Source organism: Oncorhynchus mykiss, chromosome 22 (assembly GCF_013265735.2).
Source record: "Oncorhynchus mykiss isolate Arlee chromosome 22, USDA_OmykA_1.1, whole genome shotgun sequence".
Classification (NCBI taxonomy): Eukaryota; Metazoa; Chordata; class Actinopteri; order Salmoniformes; family Salmonidae; genus Oncorhynchus; species Oncorhynchus mykiss.
In genome coordinates, this window is record NC_048586.1 from 44371447 (window position 1) to 44392379 (window position 20933).

Below are 20933 nucleotides of genomic sequence, written 5' to 3' on the forward strand. Positions count from 1 at the left end.
CTTCGGAGGCTCTTGGAGGAACTCGGGTAAACCTGGGTTCCCTCGGGGACGAAGACGCCAGGGACTACCGGAGTTCATCAGATGCACGGTGGGATCCTTGAGTGAGCAATTGGAACCGCAATCAGACCTCTTTCTCCCTCCTACGTTCTCAGAGTCTGATGTTCAAGAGGTGGACATTGAGGAGGTCCAGGGAGAAGACATGGAAGCCTGAGAGGAAGACAATCAAAGCTTTAGTTTCTAGACTATCATTTTACAGATGCAATGGATCGTTGGGGATCATTCAATGTTCCCTTTCTTTTGTTGTTCAGTGAAATCATCCCATGTGAAGAGTCAACTCATTTATTTAAAGTTAAATTTGTAACTAAATGTTGTTGTTTTTTATTTATATTGGAAGGATTTAATTATTTGCAATTATGTCTACTTATGATAAGGTAAAAGGTTTATGTTTCTGTCTCCATATGATATGGTAAATATATCCAATTCAAAAAAAACATCTACATTTAAATGGTATTAATATGACTTTGCATATATTTCCGCTAATTCCCACGGAAAGTTTCCACCTCTGAATATTGCCCAAAATGTGCAACCCTGGTCATTGTAGTTAATTAACACGTTTTATGCACAATACTACGTAGAATATTGGCATGTTGGAAACTACAACTCCTTACTACATTGCACAGTTCAGTCTGGATCTAATTTATCTTTAGATAAGCGGTGCGATGGTGCATTGAGCTCACAAAAAAAGAAGAAGAAATGGAATTCTAATAATTGAACCAACATCATCTGACTGTCTGTCTTTACTACTGTATGTGAATGTTGTGTTCAGTTCTTGACTTGGACTGAAATAGGTGCCGGTACTGTTTACATTTAGGTGCAGGAGATCCACAATACTTTTGAGATAATACTCTACAAGAGGAACAGGAGCTCAAGCAGTAGAACATTTCAGGTACTGGTACTCGGCTCCGGTGAGCTCCTGCCCAAGTCAAGCACTGGTTGTGTTAAAATATCCCTCTTGTCTACAGATCCAATCAGCAGAGCCTGCCAGACCATGGCTAAGTGTGTGTAGGCTGTGACCGAAGGAGCCCAAGCTATAGAGGAGCCATCCATATGCTTAAGATCTGTTTTCCAGGTCATTCCTCTCTACATGTACAAGCTGTCTATCCAACTCACACAGACAGAAATAACTCTTAGGCCTACATACATCCATAGAAATGTTATTATATGCAGCACAGTGTCATTGTAATTAGATTCCAGCCTGTTCAACTGTCACTCAACGTCAATAAAACAAAGGAGATGATCGTGGACTTCAGGAAACAGCAGTGGGAGCAGCACCCTATCCACACAGCAGTGGAGAAGGTGGAAAGTTGACATTTTCTCGGCGTACACAACACAGACAAACTGAATTGATCCACCCACACAGAGAATGTGGTGAAGAATGCTCAACAGCGCCTCTTCAGCCTCCTTTTGGCTTGTTTCCCAAAACCCTGACAAACTTTTACAGATGCACAATCGAGAACATCCTGTCGGGCTGTATCCAAGTCTGGTATGGCAACTGCACCGCCCTCAACTGCAAGGCTCTCCAGAGGGTGGTGCGGTCTGCACAACGCATCACTGGGGGCAAACTATCTGCCCTCCCTGACACCTACAGCACCCGATGTCACAGGAAGGCCAAAAAGATAATCAAGGACAACAACAACCCGAGCCACTGCCTGTTCACACCGCTATCATCCAGAAGGCGAGGTCAATACAGGTGCATCAAAGCTGGGACAGAGAGATAGAAGCTGTTTTTCAATCTCAAGGCCATCAGACTGCTAAACAGCCACCACTAACTCAGAGGCTGCTGCCTACATTGAGACCCAATCACTAGTCACTTTAAACACTGCCACTTTAAATAATTCCACTTTATTAGTGTTTACATATCTTACATTACTCATATCACATGTATATACCGTATTTTATACCATCTATTGCACCTTGCCTATGCCGCTCGGCCATCGCTCATCCATATATTTATATGTACATATTCTCATTCACCGCTTTAAGATTGTGTGTATTAGGTAGTTGTTGGGGAATTGTTAAATTACTTGCTAGATATTACTGCACTGTCGGAACTAGAAGCACAAGCATTTCGCTACACTCGCATTAACATCTGCTAACCATGTGTATGTGACCAATAACATCTGCTAACCATGTGTATGTGACCAATACAATTGGATTTGATTTAGAAATAACCTGCACATCTACAGAAATATATTAAAGTAACTGTCCAGTGTTTCCAGATTTCTATAAAATAGGACTGATAATTCATTACCATCAAATACAATTTTAATGGTCACATACACATGGTTAGCAGATGTTATTGGTCACATACACATGGTTAGCAGATGTTATTGGTCACATACACATACATGGTTAGCAGATGTTATTGGTCACATACACATGGTTAGCAGATGTTATTGGTCACATACACATGGTTAGCAGATGTTATTGGTCACATACACATGGTTAGCAGATGTTATTGGTCACATACACATACATGGTTAGCAGATGTTATTGGTCACATACACATACATGGTTAGCAGATGTTATTGGTCACATACACATGGTTAGCAGATGTTATTGGTCACATACACATGGTTAGCAGATGTTATTGGTCACATACACATGGTTAGCAGATGTTATTGGTCACATACACATGGTTAGCAGATGTTATTGGTCACATACACATGGTTAGCAGATGTTATTGGTCACATACACATGGTTAGCAGATGTTATTGGTCACATACACATACATGGTTAGCAGATGTTATTGGTCACATACACATGGTTAGCAGATGTTATTGGTCACATACACATGGTTAGCAGATGTTATTGGTCACATACACATGGTTAGCAGATCTTACTGTGAGTGTAGTGAAATGCTTATGCTTCTAGATCCGACAGTGCAGCAGTATCTAACAGGTAATATCTAACAATTCCACAACAAAACCTAATATCTAACAAATTCCACAACAAAACCTAATACACAATCTAGTAAATGAATGGGATGAGAATACATTTGAAGTCTGAAGTTTACATACACCTTAGCCAAATACATTTTCACAATTCCTGACATTTAATCCCTGTTTTAGGTCAGTTAGGATCACCACTTTATTTTAAGAATGTGAAATGTTAGAATAATAGTAGAGAGTGATTTATTTCAGCTTTTATTTCTTTCATCACATTCCCAGTGGGTCACAAGTTAACATGCACTCAATTAGTATTTGGTAGTATTGCATTTAAGTTAACGCTTGGTCGCAAATGGGTCTTCCAAATGGACAATGACCCCAAGCATACTTCCAAAGTTGTGTCAAAATGGCTTAAGGACAACGAAGTCAAGGTATTGGAGTGGCCATCACAAAGCCCTGACCTCAATCCCATAGAAAAGTTGTGAGCAGAACTGAAAAGGTGTGTGTGAGCAAGGAGGCCTACACAAACCTGACTCAGTTACACCAGCTCTGTCAGAAGGAATGGCCCAAAATTCACCCAACTTATTGTGGGAAGCTTGTGGAAGGCTACCTAAAATGTTTGACCCAAGTTAAATAATTTAAAGGCAATGCTACCAAATACTAATTGAGTGTAGGTAAACTTCTGACCCACTTGGAATGCTGAAATAAATCATTCTCTACTATTATTCTGACATTTCACATTCTTAAAATAAAGTGGTAATCCTAACTGACCTAAAACAGGGAATTTTTACTAGGATACAATGTCAGGAATTGTGAAAAACAGAGTTTAAATGTATTTGGCTAAGGTGTATGTAAACTTCCGACTTCAACTGTATAACCTTGTCAACGTCTTGACTATATTTCCTATTCATTTTGCAACTCATTTCATGTATGTTTTTATTTATTATTATTTATTTTTTATTTTACCCTTTTTTCTCCCCAATTTCGTGGTATCCAATTGTTTAGGAGCTACTATCTTCTCTCATCGCTACAACTCCCGTACGGGCTCGGAAGAGACGAAGGTTAAAAAGTAATGCGTCCTCCGATACACAACCCAACCAAGCTGCACTGCTTCTTAAGACAGCGCCATCCAACCCGGAAGCCAGCCACACCAATGTGTCGGAGGAAACACCGTGCACCTGGCAACCTTGGTTAGCGTGCACTGCGTCCCGAAATCTCAGATTAAATGTCCAAAAACCCTAATCTTGTTTCATTCATTCCAAATCATTTTTTATTTAACAATTCCATCCATTTGCCAGTTAAATTAATCTGAATCAAATGTCAATAGCCCACTTTTCCAAGCATTGCATCAATATATTTGTGAGGACAGACACTGGGAGACGAGAAGCAAGTACAAGGAGTGAATATTGAATAAATAACCGACATGACACTAATCAAGGACAGCGTCTGGACAGGGGGAACAAAACAACATTAATGCTGACACAGGGATGAAACTGAGGAATAGACAGATATAGGGGAGGCAATCAATAAGTGACGGAGTCCAGGTGAGTCCAAGGAAACGCTGATGCACGAAACAATGGTGACAGGTGTGCATAATGATGGGCCGCCTGGCGAGCTTGAGCACCAGAGAGGGGGAGCGGGGGCAGGCGTCACAATATTGATGGAAGAAATGGGGGTAATTAACAAACAATGATACAGTTGATGTTCTTTGAGGCCATGGTCCCAGATGTGGACTTCACTCAACCAAACTCAAGTCATCTCGGTTTGTTTGCTATGGGGTTTTTTGGCAATAACAGGAAATAGCTGCATTTACATTGTAAACAACTGGACTGAACTTCAGGAAGCCAGCAGTTAGGACTAAGTGAGGTACTGTTTCAAGTTATATTGTCACGTGCACAAGTACAGCGAAACGCCTTTATTGGAAATGAACATCTGTGAGAGTGGAGAGCGGCAACACTCTCTCTAGCTATACCTGAATAGGTGTTAGGTATTCAGGTCTTGTGTTTCCTGCTTTCATCAACTATGTGTGTAGTATTTTCATTCCATCTACAGGGTATTGTAACCATAATTGAGGTTACTGGCAATATACCATTGGTCCTGTTAGATTGAGCACCACTCTATATAACGGCACTTCTGGCACTGCGTCTGTATAACACAGAAGGAATACATATTAACACCCACTACCAATACAGAGAAGGGACTGGATTCATTGTTTATTCCTTTGACTCAAGTATATTACAATTAATGCCAGATTTCCCTCATATATTTCAAATTCCCACAAAAACAAAATCACACACAGTGATTGACAATGTGAACATTATTAGAAAATGTAATTTAAACATTGAGATTAATTTATACGCTTAATATAATTACAACATAAAAAGAACGGCCTAATAGAATTTGTCTCATGTGTACAGCAGCTATATAATAACAGAGTACACTACAACAGCAAATCAACTTGTAATGGGAAACTTTTCAACGTAACAAGAAAGAGAAGGACTAAATTCCCGTCAGGGTTAAACTTGGATTTGTTTGATGACCGAAATCTAAATGCAAAGTGTTTATGAAAATGGTAGATCTGCTTCTAATCATTCCTGTTCCAGAGACAGTCTGTTCCAGAGACAGTCTGTTCCAGAGACAGCCTGTTCCAGAGACAGTCTGTTCCAGAGACAGTCTGTTCTAGAGACAGTCTGTTCCAGAGACAGTCTGTTCCAGAGACAGTGGGGAAGGGTGGCCTCCTTTCCTATTAGTCTTCGGGGTAAATAGGATCAGATACTTATTTTTAAAATCATTAAATAAAGTTGCTTATTTTCCCCTGTGCAAGTTATACTTTTAGTGTATGTCTTTACTCAAGTTTTCCTATGAGGGCACTCAAGCAGACCTTGGCACTCAAACAGACCTTGGCACTCAAAGTAATTGCTACTTGGAAGTATCCAACTCAAACAACTAGCACAAATGTTACACTAAGTAAAATATAAAATAAGTCACATTTGGACTAAAAGAATGGTCAGGCTGGTTCTTTTAGGTCAAATGGCAGTTTCTGCCGGGTTTCTGCCGGGTTTCTGCCGTGTTTCTGCCGGGTTTCTGCTATAGGTAACTGTGGGATTCGATCAGTATAATCAAACAGTTGATGATTCTGTGGGATCCTGTGGTGCACTGATGTATGGAGCTCTTATGTCAGCTACAGGCACTAATTCAGTTGCAGAGATGGACTGGTTGAGCTCCCGCAGAGAACTCTTTGTGATGTCCAGACACGAGCGTTTCAGGAGCTGGCGAACCTTCTTACCCACCAGCACGTAGATGAAGGGGTTGACGCAGCTGTTGAAATAGGCTAAGCTCGTAGCAAGAGGAAAGCCTGTCTTCAGAACAGCATGTAGGTACAGTGATGAGTTGAAGGAAAGCTCCATTAAACTAAAGGTATGGAATGGTGCCCAGCACAAAAAGAAGGCCAGAATGACAGCTGAAACGGTCTTAGAAAAGCTAGACAGGCTCACAGAATCGTCAGACTGGTGGACTTTGATTGCCAGGAGAATTCCAGTCACACAGACAGCACTGAAGGGCAGTAAGAAGCCCACTGCTGTACGGATGACCACCAACGTAATGTGTCTCACAGCAGCTGTATGTCTATCCTGGACATTAAAGTTGTTGAAGCACATCACCCGGTCACGGTAACTCACAGTGTCACGGAATATCAGGGTAGGGAGGCTCAGTAGAGCAGACACCCCCCACACACAGCCACATACGATCCAGGCTCGCCATACACTGCGACACCTCTGAGACCAGCTAAGGTGAATCAATGAGACATACCTGTCTAGACTGAGCATTGTGAGAAAGAGCACACTGGCGTACATGTTCATCACAGACACAAACGAGTTTAGCTTACACATGACCAGGCCAAAGCACCAGTGGAAGTCTCGAAGGACGTAGTCGATAGAGAAGGGTAAAAAGAGCACAAACACAAAATCTGCTATAGCCATGTTCAGCAACCAGACACTGTTCACTGTCCGTTTGCTTTTAAATGCCAACACCCATATGACTGTTCCATTTCCAGTGACACCGAGCACAAATGAAATACTATACATGACGACTGATATGATGTGCATAGCCTCCTTCTGGGAGTATCCGTCTGGGGCTTTTTCTTCTTCGAAGTCTCCGTACTCCAGATAATCGTAGGTGTAATTGTCGTAGTCCTCCGTGGATTTTTCCATTGCTGCAACACTACCTACTATTTGTAAGCAGAGGTCCTGCAAGAATGAGAAAGCAATACATCATTTTAATATGTGGATTTTATTCAGTAAAACTTTTACAAGTTGCTCTTGTACGTACTGGTGTAGTTTAGAAACAATAATTATCATTTTAACACAATGTTGTTAATTACTGTGTAACCGCACGAGTATAAGAACTTAATATATGTTAGCAGAGTTTCTGTCAACACAACAACCTACTGTTTTGTCATAGTAGCCCATAAGGTTTTTACCTCATAGATTATTCACCTGAAAGCCCTTGCACTTCTTTGACACAAATGTCCTTGTAATTATCCCGGTCACAGTTCCTCCAGTTGTTTTAGAACAGAGATTGTAAAATACAGCTGGGTTGGTCCTTATCCTGTTAGAGAGTGTCATCATTAGTAAGTCGACTAGAAAAAGAGGGGATGTGGAGTGCCCACACCCTTCACACACACACACACACACACACACACACCCTTCACACACACACACACACACACACCCTTCACACACACACACACACACACACACACACACACACACACACACACACACACACACACACACAACATCAGGAAATCATCCTGCTTGTCTGTTTCTTCTGGGCATTAACATAAACTTGTGACCTTTAAACACAGGAAACCTCCAAACTACACAAATGTGGACAACATGGTGTCTTCAGTCTCAGTTCCTCTAATTTAGACCTTGAAGGTTTATAGTCAGATATAAACTGAAGGCAACAGTAGAAACACTTAAAACCCGGTACGACATCATCTTCCATTTAACTGCAGGCCTAATAAAAATGCATTTTGTTTTAAAATAATTTGCCACATGATACAGTATGTGAGCTATGAAACTATTACTAACATAGACATGCGTGGGCTGTGCGTATTCTATAAAATACAGATAACACTGATTGATCAGAAAAAAATTCCATCTAATATTTTGCGGATCCTGTCCATTTTCCTATGCGTTATCCAACAGCCACGAAAGCCTAGTCTACTTATACAGTAGCCTATACATATATACACACATACCTTCCAGTCGCTGAAAGTTACTATGTCCTGCCAATCCTCTCCGAGTTGGAATCACCAAAAATCTAAACTTTTAGAAGTTCAACGGCGTAAACGTAGTTAGGCTACAGCAACTGCCAATACTTTACCATTTGTCTCATTCGGTGATATGTTTCATTGAAATTCCAAACTCCATCCCTATTTTATCACTGGAGTTTGGGTATTGTTCCTGTTCGGGTATTTTCGTTAGTCTGTGCTGTGCATAAACCCGTTACGCCGTAATACTTATTGGAGGAGTTGTGTTGTCGATCAGTAGGCGCGTCCACTGACGCGTCACTTGCGCTGTATAAGAATGAGGAGTACTGGGGTAAAGGAATGCCTTGTGTAAGATTGTACAATCGCTATACTTGTAGTCTGTCAAAAAAAAGAAAGATCGCATGATTTATAGGACAGTTCAGGACGGATTTTCTGACTGGTTGACCACTGGCAATGAAATCTCAGAAGGTCTAAACACCAACCTACAATGGAACATTTATACAATCTAACCAACCAACATGATTTACTGTAGTGTAGCACATCATACAGGAGCAGCTCAATATACCGAGTCTAAATCAGTCTAAATCAAAAACAAATTTTAAAAAAGACTCCGGTGGGTAACACTGGTCATCACGAATACAGATATGGCATTATTTTGATGTTTTACAATCACTCATTATCATCTTGTGCAGATTTTAGATTTGATGTCAAGTATAAGTTACGAAATGAAAATCCTCAGCATTCCAAAGTTGTCTGATTGATTGATGAAGCTAAAAAATCCGTTGGTGCAAATTAAATCTCCAAACGATGTCCTTTAGGTGGAGCACTGCTCACGTATTACCCCCGCTTGCGTCGTGAGATAACAAAACAGGCTTTTCTCTTATCTCCGCCAAGCGACCATCCCACTGCAGACCCATTTAGCCCTGAGTGAGGAGCTGTCAGATCCTGCAGGACCATTTACATTTTAGTTGTTTAGCAGACACTCTTATCCAGAGCAACTAGGGTTAAGTGCCTTGCTCAAGGGCACATAGACGGGTTAGGATTCAAACCAGCGACCTTTCGGTTACTGGTCTAAAAAAAAAACCGCTAGACTACCTGACGCCTCATGATAGGATGTGTGTGTGTGTGTGTGTGTGTGTGTGTGTGTGTGTGTGTGTGTGTGTGTGTGTGTGTGTGTGTGTGTGTGTGTGAAATTGTTGGACCCATACATTATTTGAACTGGTCTTGCTGGGCACTGTCTTATAAACATGATTGAAATACTGCCTTCTGTGAGCATTTCCTTGACTGCTTAAAGTGCTGTGGACATTAAATCTGAAGGTGCCACGTGTTTTATGCAAAGCTTTATCAAATATTTAAAACACAGAAATGCAGGCAATCATTGACATTGATTGTGTCCTTTCAACTCTAGCCTTAGCGAAGCAGATATACTCTCCCACTAGCTCCGATCGTAAAGCATCTGTCTGTGTGGGGGATCTGTATCACACACACAATTTCCCAATACAGATCGTAGTTTAGTCTAGACTTTGGTCAATCAACAAAATCCCACTAATGTTGCTGCATTTTAATGAACACTCTTACCCTGTTTAAAGGAAGGACACGATGATTGACAAAAACAATGCCCAATTATTCCCATCTAAATAGCTCTTCAACTGTTATGATGTTTATCACTGTGAGATTAGACAGAGATAGGCACTGTGGAGCAGAATACAGTAAAATTATAATAATCAGTCTGTAAAATACATAGGACATACACATTAGCCTACCCACCATATCACAAAACGTCTCACTATTTATTTTGACTATGTAAAATACAATGGGAATCAGGATAGACATGACATGATACACTACAATAGATGAATGCAGTAGTAGGGATGGGAGGCAGTTCAAGCTGATGATCTCTGGGATGCGGCATGCCGGGATATCTTCCCTGTGAAAAAGCACTTGCTTGTACTTTTAAAGCTCGTGCACGAGCCTGTGCTATGTGCGCGCGGGCAAAGCGTGGATTTATATTGAATTGTAAAACACCGCACTTGCGCGGATGCAGCATAGGAGTCTGTCTGCTCGTTGGTTTCAGGTGTCTGGCCATCAACTTCCATTCGCCCCGCGCCCGATGCTGCAAGAGTCATCTCCCCCACTGACTGGATACATGAAGACTTTCCCGTGAACGACATCTCCCCCGCTATAACGGGCCGGAAGATAATTACTGCGTTGACGTGTTGATATACATATATTTAAAATATCAAATATGAATCATGCATTTGATATTTCTAGCAAATTTGCTCGTGAGCATCCTTGCAGCCGGACTCCATTCATCCATAGCATCAATCGGTATGTAGCGTACTTGCATGTTCTTAGCCCAGTCAGAACGGTATCAGGTACATCTAATAACTTGCATGCTCCTTTGTGTCATTATCTGATATAAATGATTGATATGTTAGTTTTTCTCGCTATGCTGTTTCTAATTTGTGACGGAAGTGTCTGGCCCGGAGGACAAGTCTTTTTAAGTGACGTTGAGAGAGTGGGCTCAGTATCTTTGTGTTTAGGTTATGAACATGAAATATATCTAAATTAACCCGTGAGGAATGTTTGACATTAACTCCTTTTAACTCTAGGCCTACCATTTTGTCCAGTTATTACTGGGTATTTTCCAGAACATTTCAGAGGAGCCAGCAAGAATAGTGCACTCTATATGTGCTCAGGGTCATTAGACACCATTAGACATGTACCTGTCTGGGGAGTGGACATTACTTTTTTATTTCTGTACCAGTGCTATGGCCTAATATCTAAATGTTGCTATGGTTACGCCCATTGGGACTATGCCAGAACGCGAGTGTTCGTTTCGGAGGAGTTAGCAGGATGACACGACTGTTTATTTTTGAAACTATTGCTGTGGCTCTAATGGTTCCATGTCCTAATATGAAACCAAACTAAAATCGGTGCAAGGCAATAAGATAATGGTGACTAAATTCCAGAGGGGATGAGTCATGAAAAGGAGTTGCTATGAGTGTGATGTAAGGAGGACAAATGAGTGTGTGCCGGGGGTTGAAAAGGCAGTTGTTTTCACGAACCAGCTCGGCTTTTATTGTATTGTAATAAAAGTCTATTTGAACTCACAGGCTCCGGTATTTGAGAATGATTATTGACTGAACATTTCCACGACAATATTAGTACCTCAACGAAGATCAAAACGCCTTTTATAAACTGCTGATCTTTGAGATGTTATTTACCAGCATTGACCTTATCAAGGCGCTTATATTATGAATTCGGTGCTATTTCCAATAGTAGAATATTATTCAACAAAACATAAAGTACTCTATCCGGTCTGTCATATTCAATTGATCTGATTCTTGATCTAAGTCAACTAGAGATTTATGTAATGGAATTTCACATTATTTAGAGTTTTTATAATTGTGTATTTCAATGTAAGCATAGCATTTTGATGAGAATCCCCAGGTATCATTTTTAGGTAGATTGAAAAATGTATATCATAGTTTACTGCCATACCCTGTATACTCAAATGGTCTGAATACACAACATTATGCAGCAATATGTACTTCGCTCTCTCTCCTCTGTATCCAGGAGGAATGGGGAAGTCATGAGCACTTCCTGCAGTAGCAGCATGTTTTACATGATTGACAGGCTTCCTTATGTGGGGGCTATGCAGAGTGCCAACTGACTGTCACATGCTTGTGTGGTGGTGTATCTCCTCTTCTGCACTTTCTCAAGGAGGAGAGAATGAGGTGGTGGAGAGAGACGCAGAACCATTATTGTCGGAGCGAGAGGCAACTGCAGCAGCGGCCACAGACAACACAAGTCACAGTGCGGCTGAGCATGTGATCACTTACCCCTCTCGGCTCATCTATTACCTGAAGGAGGACTCAGAGAGCACTTATCATGACCTGGACACCCGGGCTAGAAACCAGGGCACAGAGGGTCATGACCAGGTACGACAACATACCAGACTGATATGCATATGGGCCATCCTATTACAGCCTCAGAGTTGCTGTGAGGTTATACTTGTCAATGGAAGTACACTTGTCCACGTTGGCACACTGGATAAAGTAAACTGATGAATGGGTATACTTTGATTGAAATGATAGCCTAGACGGAATCATCAATGAGAGCATTGTGAGGGTGATTAACTATTTTACTTGATATGCAAGGGACTTACTTAACTTGGATTGGCAGTGACGTTGGCATGCCATTCCTGACAGTCATTATTACAGTTGCAATTTCTCAATGTAATACCCATGGCTATCAGATTCTAATTATTTGGTTATTAACTAATAATAATTATAATAATACATTTCATTTGTACAGCTCTATATCTACTCTTACCATTATCAAGGGTGACCATTCTCCCAATATACCTACAATTAGAAAGGAAAACAACCTGATAAGAAGAGAAAACAGTGACCTGTGTTTAACATTCTGTCTGTTCCACAGGCAGTCCATCTTGCCCAAGCCAGTTTCCAGTTAGATGCCTTTGGCTCCAAATTTGTACTGGACCTAACGTTAAACAAGTAAGAGCTTTTATCTACCTTAAACCTCACTGTTCTTACTCAATACAGTTTTGTCAGCATGCTGATATTTTTGCTTATGAAATAGGCATGGGTATTTGCTAACAGTGATGAATATGGGAATTTGGGTGTTGCCCTGCTCTTGGTTTTTCATGTTTTACAGCAAGGAGGTCTTTTTATATGAACTTAAGGAGTCAATTTCTGAGCAGTCTTCCATTTTGAACCAGATCCAGTTTGTGGAACACATCCAACTACAGTTTCTGTTGTCCAGGTCATGGTTACAACAGTAGCCACATTTTGCATGGCTGCCAGGCTATACTCATTGATACGGAGAGCACCATATTGGGCTGAGTGGGACATCTTTAAATCAAAAGTGACAGGCCCCATGATTCCTGGGAGTTCTATGTGAACTCCTGGGAGTTCTATGTGAACTCCTGAGAGTTCTATGTGAACTCCTGAGAGTTCTATGTGAACTCCTGAGAGTTCTATGTGAACTCCTGAGAGTTCTATGTGAACTCCTGGGAGTTCTATGTGAACTCCTGAGAGTTCTATGTGAACTCCTGGGAGTTCTATGTGAACTCCTGGGAGTTCTAACGCACTAGTAATGAGGTGTATTAAAAGAGGATACCTAGTCAGTTGTACAACTGAATGCATTCAACTGAAATGTGTCTTCCACATTTAACCCAACCCCTCTGAATCAGAGAGATGCGGAGGACTGCCTTAATCAACATCCACCACTCCCAAGGAACAGTGGATTAACTGCCTTGCACAGGGGCAGAACTACAGATTTTTACCTTGTCAGCTCGCAGATTCAATCACGCAACCTTTCAGTTACTGGCCCAACTCTCCTTATCCGCCAGGCTACCTGCCGCCTCATGTGAATGATTCATGCAGGGCCTCACGTAGATAATGGGGTCTGCTATGGCGATTGAACAGGTCATCTTGAGAGAGAGAGACTGCCTGTTTGTCTCATCACTGGTAGACTTCATATTGCGACCACCATCAGTCTTCTCAGCACTGTCACATGAACAACATTAGCTCCTATGACTGTGAACATCCATTATGGTGTGGGCTGACTATAACAAGCTAAATTAACACTTATAGAATGAGCATGGCAAATGCATTGTCTTTTCAAGTGAATAGAGGAATTGGGAAGCATGCAGACTCATGGCAGACATCGACTACTGAAGGTGGTGTGGTCTGATGACCATGTGATGGTAGTGTGGTCTGATGACCATGTGAAGGTCGTGTGGTCTGATGACCATGTGAAGGTTGTGTGGTCTGATGACCATGTGAAGGTAGTGTGGTCTGATGACCATGTGATGGTAGTGTGGTCTGATGACCATGTGAAGGTCGTGTTGTCTGATGACCATGTGAAGGTAGTGTGGTCTGATGACCATGTGAAGGTAGTGTGGTCTGATGACCATGTGAAGGTAGTGTGGTCTGATGACCATGTGAAGGTAGTGTGGTCTGATGACCATGTGATGGTAGTGTGGTCTGATGACCATGTGAAGGTAGTGTGGTCTGATGACCATGTGAAGGTAGTGTGGTCTGATGACCATGTGAAGGTAGTGTGGTCTGATGACCATGTGAAGGTAGTGTGGTCTGATGACCATGTGAAGGTAGTGTGGTCTGATGACCATGTGAAGTGTGGTCTGATGACCATGTGAAGGTAGTGTGGTCTGATGACCATGTGAAGGTGGTGTGGTCTGATGACCATGTGAAGGTAGTGTGGTCTGATGACCATGTGAAGGTAGTGTGGTCTGATGACCATGTGAAGTGTGGTCTGATGACCATGTGAAGGTAGTGTGGTCTGATGACCATGTGAAGGTAGTGTGGTCTGATGACCATGTGAAGGTGGTGTGGTTTGATGACCATGTGAAGGTAGTGTGGTCTGATGACCATGTGAAGGTGGTCTGGTCTGATGACCATGTGAAGGTAGTGTGGTCTGATGACCATGTGAAGGTGGTGTGGTTTGATGACCATGTGATGGTAGTGTGGTCTGATGACCATGTGAAGGTAGTGTGGTCTGATGACCATGTGAAGGTGGTGTGGTTGATGACCATGTGAAGGATAGCAGTAGAGATAGGGGAAGTGGTCATGTGGATCAATGCTGTCAGAGGAAGAGGGTTGATGTTCCTGATTGCCAGGGGCCAGATGTTGGCACTCTGTTTGGAGACGTTTGACCATGGGTCCACTATGCCTTAATCACTGTCATTCCAGAGGGAGTAGGGATTGTGGTAGTTTATAGCCATGTAATCTAGAACCATGTAGCTGGGTGTATAGATTAGCACCTGGCCCTCACACACACACACACACACACACACAGTAAACTACAGCAGGAAGCATGTAGAGACATGAGGGGTTGAAGTCCTGTCCCTGACCTGAGAACTTAACCATGTCCGGTCCTCACAACACAAACTAGTTTTGCTGTTACTTTCAGTCCCAACACTCACAATTTACAACAGGCTTTGAACAATAGGGTTTAAGCAAGAACACAAGTGTTTTTTTGATCAGATTATAATTAGACAACGACCTGGGCGGCAGGGCAGCAGGTAGCATAGTGGTTAAGAGTGTTGGGCCAGTAACCGAAAGGCCGCTGGTTCGAATCCCTGAGCCGACTAGTTAAAAATAAATTTGTTGATGTGCCCTTGAGTAAGGCTCAACAACCCTAATAATTGCACATGTAAGTCGCTCTGGATAAGAACGTCTGTTTAGTGATTAACTACGTCAATCTGCAGAAGAGAAGCTGTGCTTTGTGACCAGATTCTATGTTGTTCTTCATTGTTTGTGAGTGAGCTTACTTTGGTGCATGTTTTTCGTTGTCTGTGTCTATGGGTAGGATGAATTGTGTTCACTGTTGTAGCTGCGACAGTGCTGATCTAAATATAGATAGGTCTGCAACCCTCCAATGGGCACAACATTTACCCCCCCCTTCTCACTGCTACCTGTCACTATTGCACCTGGAGAACATATTTTCAGCATAATGGAGTTTCATATTCTTAAAGGAATAGTCCACCCAAATTACAAAATGACATGTCGATTTCTTTCCCTGTAAGCATTTGTGGCACACATCCCATTCAAGTCATGCGACTGATATATTAGCATTTTTTTGGTGCATCATGTTCATATCATCTATAAGTGACATTGTTGAGCTTCGCAGTCAATTTTAGATACTTTCGGGCGATGTGGACACGACCAGCGAAAATGGTGAATATTGGTATCATGACTTGAATGGGATTTGTGCCATTAAATGTAAGCATTTGGAAACGGTGTCAGGAAAATGAAACCAAAGCGTGGATTGCTGTCATACCTTTTCCATAGACATATTACAGGGCAAGAAAACCAAGGTTTAATTTTGTCGTTTGGGTGAACTTGTACCGATTCTCGTTGGTGGAAGAAGGTGAGGACCAAGGTGCAGCGTGGTAAGTGTTCATGATTTTAAATATAATCAAAACGGAACACTAAACAAAATAACAACTAGGAAGACCGAACAAACGAAACAGTCCTGTCTAGTGAATACACAGAAAATAAAAACCCACGGAAACACAGGTGGGAAAAGGCTACCTAAGTACGATTCTCAATCAGAGACAACGAACGACACCTGCCTCTGATTGAGAACCATACCAGGCCAAACTCAAAACCCCCACATAGAAACACAAACATAGACTGCCCACCCCAACTCACTCCCTGACCATACTAAAACAAAGACAAAACAAAGGAACTGAGGTCAGAACGTGACAGAACTATCCCTTCTGTGGAGAATGGTGTTTTATTGTCATTACAGCATAGCATGCTGGGTAAATCCATTTAAATTCAATCCCTTTTTGACAGCACCTCTTGATTTAAACAAAACCTTTCATACATATTTGCCCACCGAAGAAGTCCTCAGAAAGTGACTTTTATCAGTTAGAAGGTGCTCAAAGTTGAATTATTTAGATTTTTGATTAGATCTATTAGGATCTGAGCGATATAAGAACGATCAGGGGACATTTTTAGTTTTTATTTTGCATGTATTTAACCCCTTATTGTTGGCACTAAACAGTCTCCATATACTGTATACTTTCATACATTTTTTCAACTGGTACCGGGGGACCTTCAGACGAGACTTGTGAGGTCTGTGGGCGTCCTAGAGCAAAAACAACCGATATGTTCATGGGAGTCTCACCTTTCCACAGAGGGGTCATATATACTGTTCAGAACCTACAGACAGAAGTTGGCAGATCGGCTGTGGGGGAGTCGTAGAGCAAAACGGAGAACGCCGTCGTGTTGGTGAGACTCTCATCTTTCCACGGAGGGAAATATATATAGATATATATTTTTTTTTAAACGTTTTTTGTGAGAAAACAGACTTTTGGGATGTCTCACGGTCTGACAAACACTGCTCTAGCTCTGCCACCTTCCACTGCAGATGGGGAAGGGAGATATCAGCAGATGGGGAAGGGAGATATCAGCAGATGTGGAAGGGAGATATCAGCAGATGGGGAAGGGAGATATCAGCAGATGGGGAAGGGAGATATCAGCAGATGGGGAAGGGCGATATCAGCAGATGGGGAAGGGCAATATCAGCAGATGGGGAAGGGCGATATCAGCAGATGGGGAAGGGAGATATCAGCAGATGGGGAAGGGAGATATCAGCAGATGGGGAAGGGAGATATCAGCAGATGGGGAAGGGAGATATCAGCAGATGGGGAAGGGAGATATCAGCAGATGGGGAAGGGCGATACCAGCAGATGTGGTGGATTGAGACACACCATTCATTACCAGATTCAGCTGAGGTCTAGGACTTAGGGAATGATTTGTACCAAATACAATGCTCTCAGTTTTATAGATGTTCAGGACCAGTTTATTACTGGCCACCCATTCCAAAACAGACTGCAACTCTTTGTTAAGGGTTTCAGTGACTTCATTATCTCTGGTTGCTGATGCGTAAAATGGTTGAATCATCAGCAGGTTATGGTTATGATTATGGTCAATAATATCTAACAGTACAGCGCCCCACAATCTTCTTATTATCAATTTATTTCACCCAATCATTAGTTATTTGTGTCAGTGCAGTACATGTTGAGTGCCCTTCTCTATAAGCATGCTGAAAGTCTGTTGTTAATTTGTTTACAGAGCATTGTAGCATAGCATTGTAGTAAGTCAAACATAATTTTTCCCCAACAGTTTGCTAAGACTTGGCAGCAAGCTGATAGCTCTGCTGTTACAACTAGTAAAGGCCACTTTACCACTCTTGGGTAGTGGAATGACTTTGGCCTCCCTCCAGGACTGAGGACAATGACTTTCCTCTAGGCTCAGATTAAAGATGACAGATAGGAGTGGCTAAAGAGTCAGCTACCATCCTCAGTAGCTTTCCATATTTGTCAATTGTCAATGCCAGGAGATTTGTCATTATTGATCGATAACAATACTTTTTTGACCTCTCCCACAATAACTTTACATAATTCAAACTTGCAATGCATGAATACAATGGCTTGCCCACTTTTCCAATGAAGTAATCATTAAAATAATTGGCAACATCAAATGGTTTTGTGATGAATAAGCCATCTGATTGGATGAAAGATGGAGTTGAACGTCTTTCTGCACCTAATTCCACTTAAAGTACTCCAAAGTTTTTTTTCCAACATTCTTTAGATCATTGATCTTGGCTTCATAATACAGTTTATTCCTCTTTTTGTTGAGTTTAATTTCTCAATTTGCAGTAAAATGTGCAGCCAGACTTATTAGCCACTCCTTTTGCTCCATCTCATTCAACCATACAGTTTTTCAATTCCTCATCAATCCATGGAGCCTTAACAGTTCTAACAGTCAGTTTCTTCTTATGGCTGCAGGGGCAGTATTGAGTAGCTTGGATGAAAGGTGCCCAGAGTAAACGGCCTGCTCCTCAGTCCCAGTTGCTAATATATGATATGCATATTATTATTAGTATTGGATGGAAAACACTCTGAAGTTTCTAAAACTGTTTGAATGATATATATGGTATAACAGAACGAATGGCAGGCGAAAACCTGAGAAAAATCCAACCAGGAAGTGGGAAATCTGAGGTTGGTTGATGTTCAACTCATTGCCTATCGAATATACAGTGTCTATGGGGTCATATTGCACTTCCTAAGGCTTCCACTAAATGTCAACAGTCTTTAGAACCTTGTTTGATGCTTCTACTGTGAAGGAGGGGGGAATAGGAGCTGAATGAGTCAGAGGTCTGCTAGAGTGGCATGAGCTGATCACGCGCGTTCATGTGAGGGTTAGCTTGCGTTCCATTGCATTTCTACAGACAAAGGACTTCTCCGGTTGAAACATTATTGAAGATTTATGATAAAAACATCCTAAAGATTGATTCTGTACTTCGTTTGACATGTTTCTACGAACTGTAATATGACTTTTCGTCCGAACCTTCGCCTGGACCTGCCCGCGCTTCGTGAGTTTGATTGTGTACTAAACGCGGGAACAAAAAGGAGGTATTTGGACATAAATGATGGACTTTATCGAACAAATCAAACATTTATTGTGGAACTGGGATTCCAGGGAGTGCATTCTGATGAAGATCATCAAAGGTAAGTGAATATTTAAAATGCTATTTCTGACTTCTGTTGACTCCACAACATGGTGGATATCTGTTTGGCTTGTTTTGTTGTCTGAGAGCTGTACTCAGATTATTTCATGGTGTGCTTTTTCCGTAAAGTCAAAAAAAATCTGACACAGCGGTTGCATTAAGGAGAAGTATATCTATAATTCTGTGCATAATACTTATCTCTTATCAAAGTTTATTATGAGTATTTATGTAAATTGATGTGGCTCTCTGAAAATTTGCCTGATGTTTTTCGAGGCACAACATTACTGACCATAAAGCACCAATGTAAACTGAGATTTTTGGATATAAATATGAACTTTATCAAACAAAACATACATGTATTGTGTAGCATGAAGTAATATGAGTGTCATATGATGAAGATCATCAAAGGTTAGTGATTCATTTTATCTCTATTTCTGCTTTGGCTGGAAAATGGCTGTATGTGTTTTTGGGACTAGGCTCTGACCTAACATAATCATATGGTGTACTTTCCCTGTAAAGCATTTTTGAAATCGGACACGAGGGGTAGATTAACAAGAAGTCAAGCTTTAATTTGGTGTATTGCACTTGTGAATGTTTGAAAGTTAAATATTTCAAAAAAATATTTTTGAATTTTCTTAATCTGCCTTTTCAGCGGATGTTGTCGAGGCGGAACCCCTAACAAGTTGAGAGTCACAGCAAAATATTTTGTACGATCTCTTATACATTATTTAAGGACCAGCTGTTTGAACTTTGGCCACTATTCTGTGATCCAGCTTTAGAACAAAGTTCTACAGTATTAGTAAAAATGTGATCGATACATGAGGATGATCTTGTTCCCGTAGTGTTCGTAAACACCCTGGTAGGTTGATTCATAACCTGAACCAGATTACAGGCACTGGTTACAGTAAGAACCTTCCTCTTGAGCGGACAGCTTGATGAAAACCAGTCAATATTCAGGTCCCCAAGAAAGTAGACCTCTGTGTTTACATAACATATATTTTCAAGCATTTCAAAAATATAATTTAGAGACTGAATGTTCACGCTTGGTGGCCTATAGAAACACCCCAAAAAGAAAAGGCTTTCAAGTGAACCTGCAACCACACTTCAAGAAGACTTGACATAAGATCTTGTCTAAGTATGACATGGAATTGGTTCTACAGCAACACTTCCCCCATAAGCATTTCTGTCTCTTCTATAGATGTTATGTCCTTGTTTTGCTACTGCTGTATCATCAAATGAATTATTTAAGTGTGTCTCAGAAATTGATAATATATTAATGTTATCTGATGCTAGCAAGTTACTGATTTCATGAACCTTATTTCCAAGATATATTCATGTGGCTATTTTCAGACGTTTCCTGAGGGCCTTATCAGAGATAGACATAATACTGAAAAGAGCAAACAAAGCAAAATAAAAAATATACATTCAGCAGTCCATTAATCAATATATGTGTGTGTGTGTGTGTGTGTGTGTGTGCGTGCTGCGGGGTTGAAGCTACGAAAACCATAGGCTTGGCTCTCTCATCCCCTCCAGGCTTCTGGGAGGGAGGTTTGACAATGAGCCTGTCATAGCGGATGTAGGCCATGTCAACCCACACGCTCTGGCAGCTTTCATGACAGGATCAGTTCTTTCCT

The 20933-nt window shown here is 41.3% G+C and overlaps 2 protein-coding genes across 7 annotated transcripts in view; one reads left to right on the forward strand and one right to left on the reverse strand.

The window, feature by feature from the left end:
• Positions 1–5135: 5135 nt before the first annotated feature.
• LOC110501914 (G-protein coupled receptor 1) lies at positions 5136–16255 on the reverse strand. Of its 4 annotated transcripts, none has more exons than XM_036959388.1 (3): positions 16057–16255; positions 7442–7553; positions 5136–7192 (listed from the first exon to the last, which is right to left on the reverse strand). In XM_036959388.1, exon 3 carries the CDS (start codon positions 7154–7156, stop codon positions 6068–6070), a length of 1089 nt encoding a protein of 362 aa, XP_036815283.1. In that variant the 5' UTR covers positions 7157–7192; positions 7442–7553; positions 16057–16255; the 3' UTR covers positions 5136–6067. The 4 variants fall into 4 exon arrangements, with proteins under 4 accessions (XP_036815283.1, XP_021435460.1, XP_021435461.1 ...); XM_021579785.2 differs by lacking the exon at positions 16057–16255 and adding an exon at positions 8212–8523; XM_021579786.2 differs by lacking the exon at positions 16057–16255 and adding an exon at positions 8212–8523 and having other exon boundaries at positions 7426–7553.
• The window catches only part of LOC110501915 (disintegrin and metalloproteinase domain-containing protein 23), a 57102-nt gene continuing 46274 nt past the window's right edge, over positions 10106–20933 (forward strand). Inside the window, exons 1-3 of one of the 3 annotated variants that reach the window (XR_005038842.1) lie at positions 10106–10551; positions 11950–12167; positions 12670–12746. Coding sequence is in view for 2 of the 3 variants with exons in the window: in XM_036959384.1 (XP_036815279.1) it covers positions 10476–10551; positions 11950–12167; positions 12670–12746 (371 nt within the window). In the remaining variant the exon portion in view is untranslated. The remainder of the gene's footprint in view (positions 10552–11949; positions 12168–12669; positions 12747–20933) is intronic. The other 2 variants (XM_036959386.1, XM_036959384.1) reach the window with 2 other exon arrangements.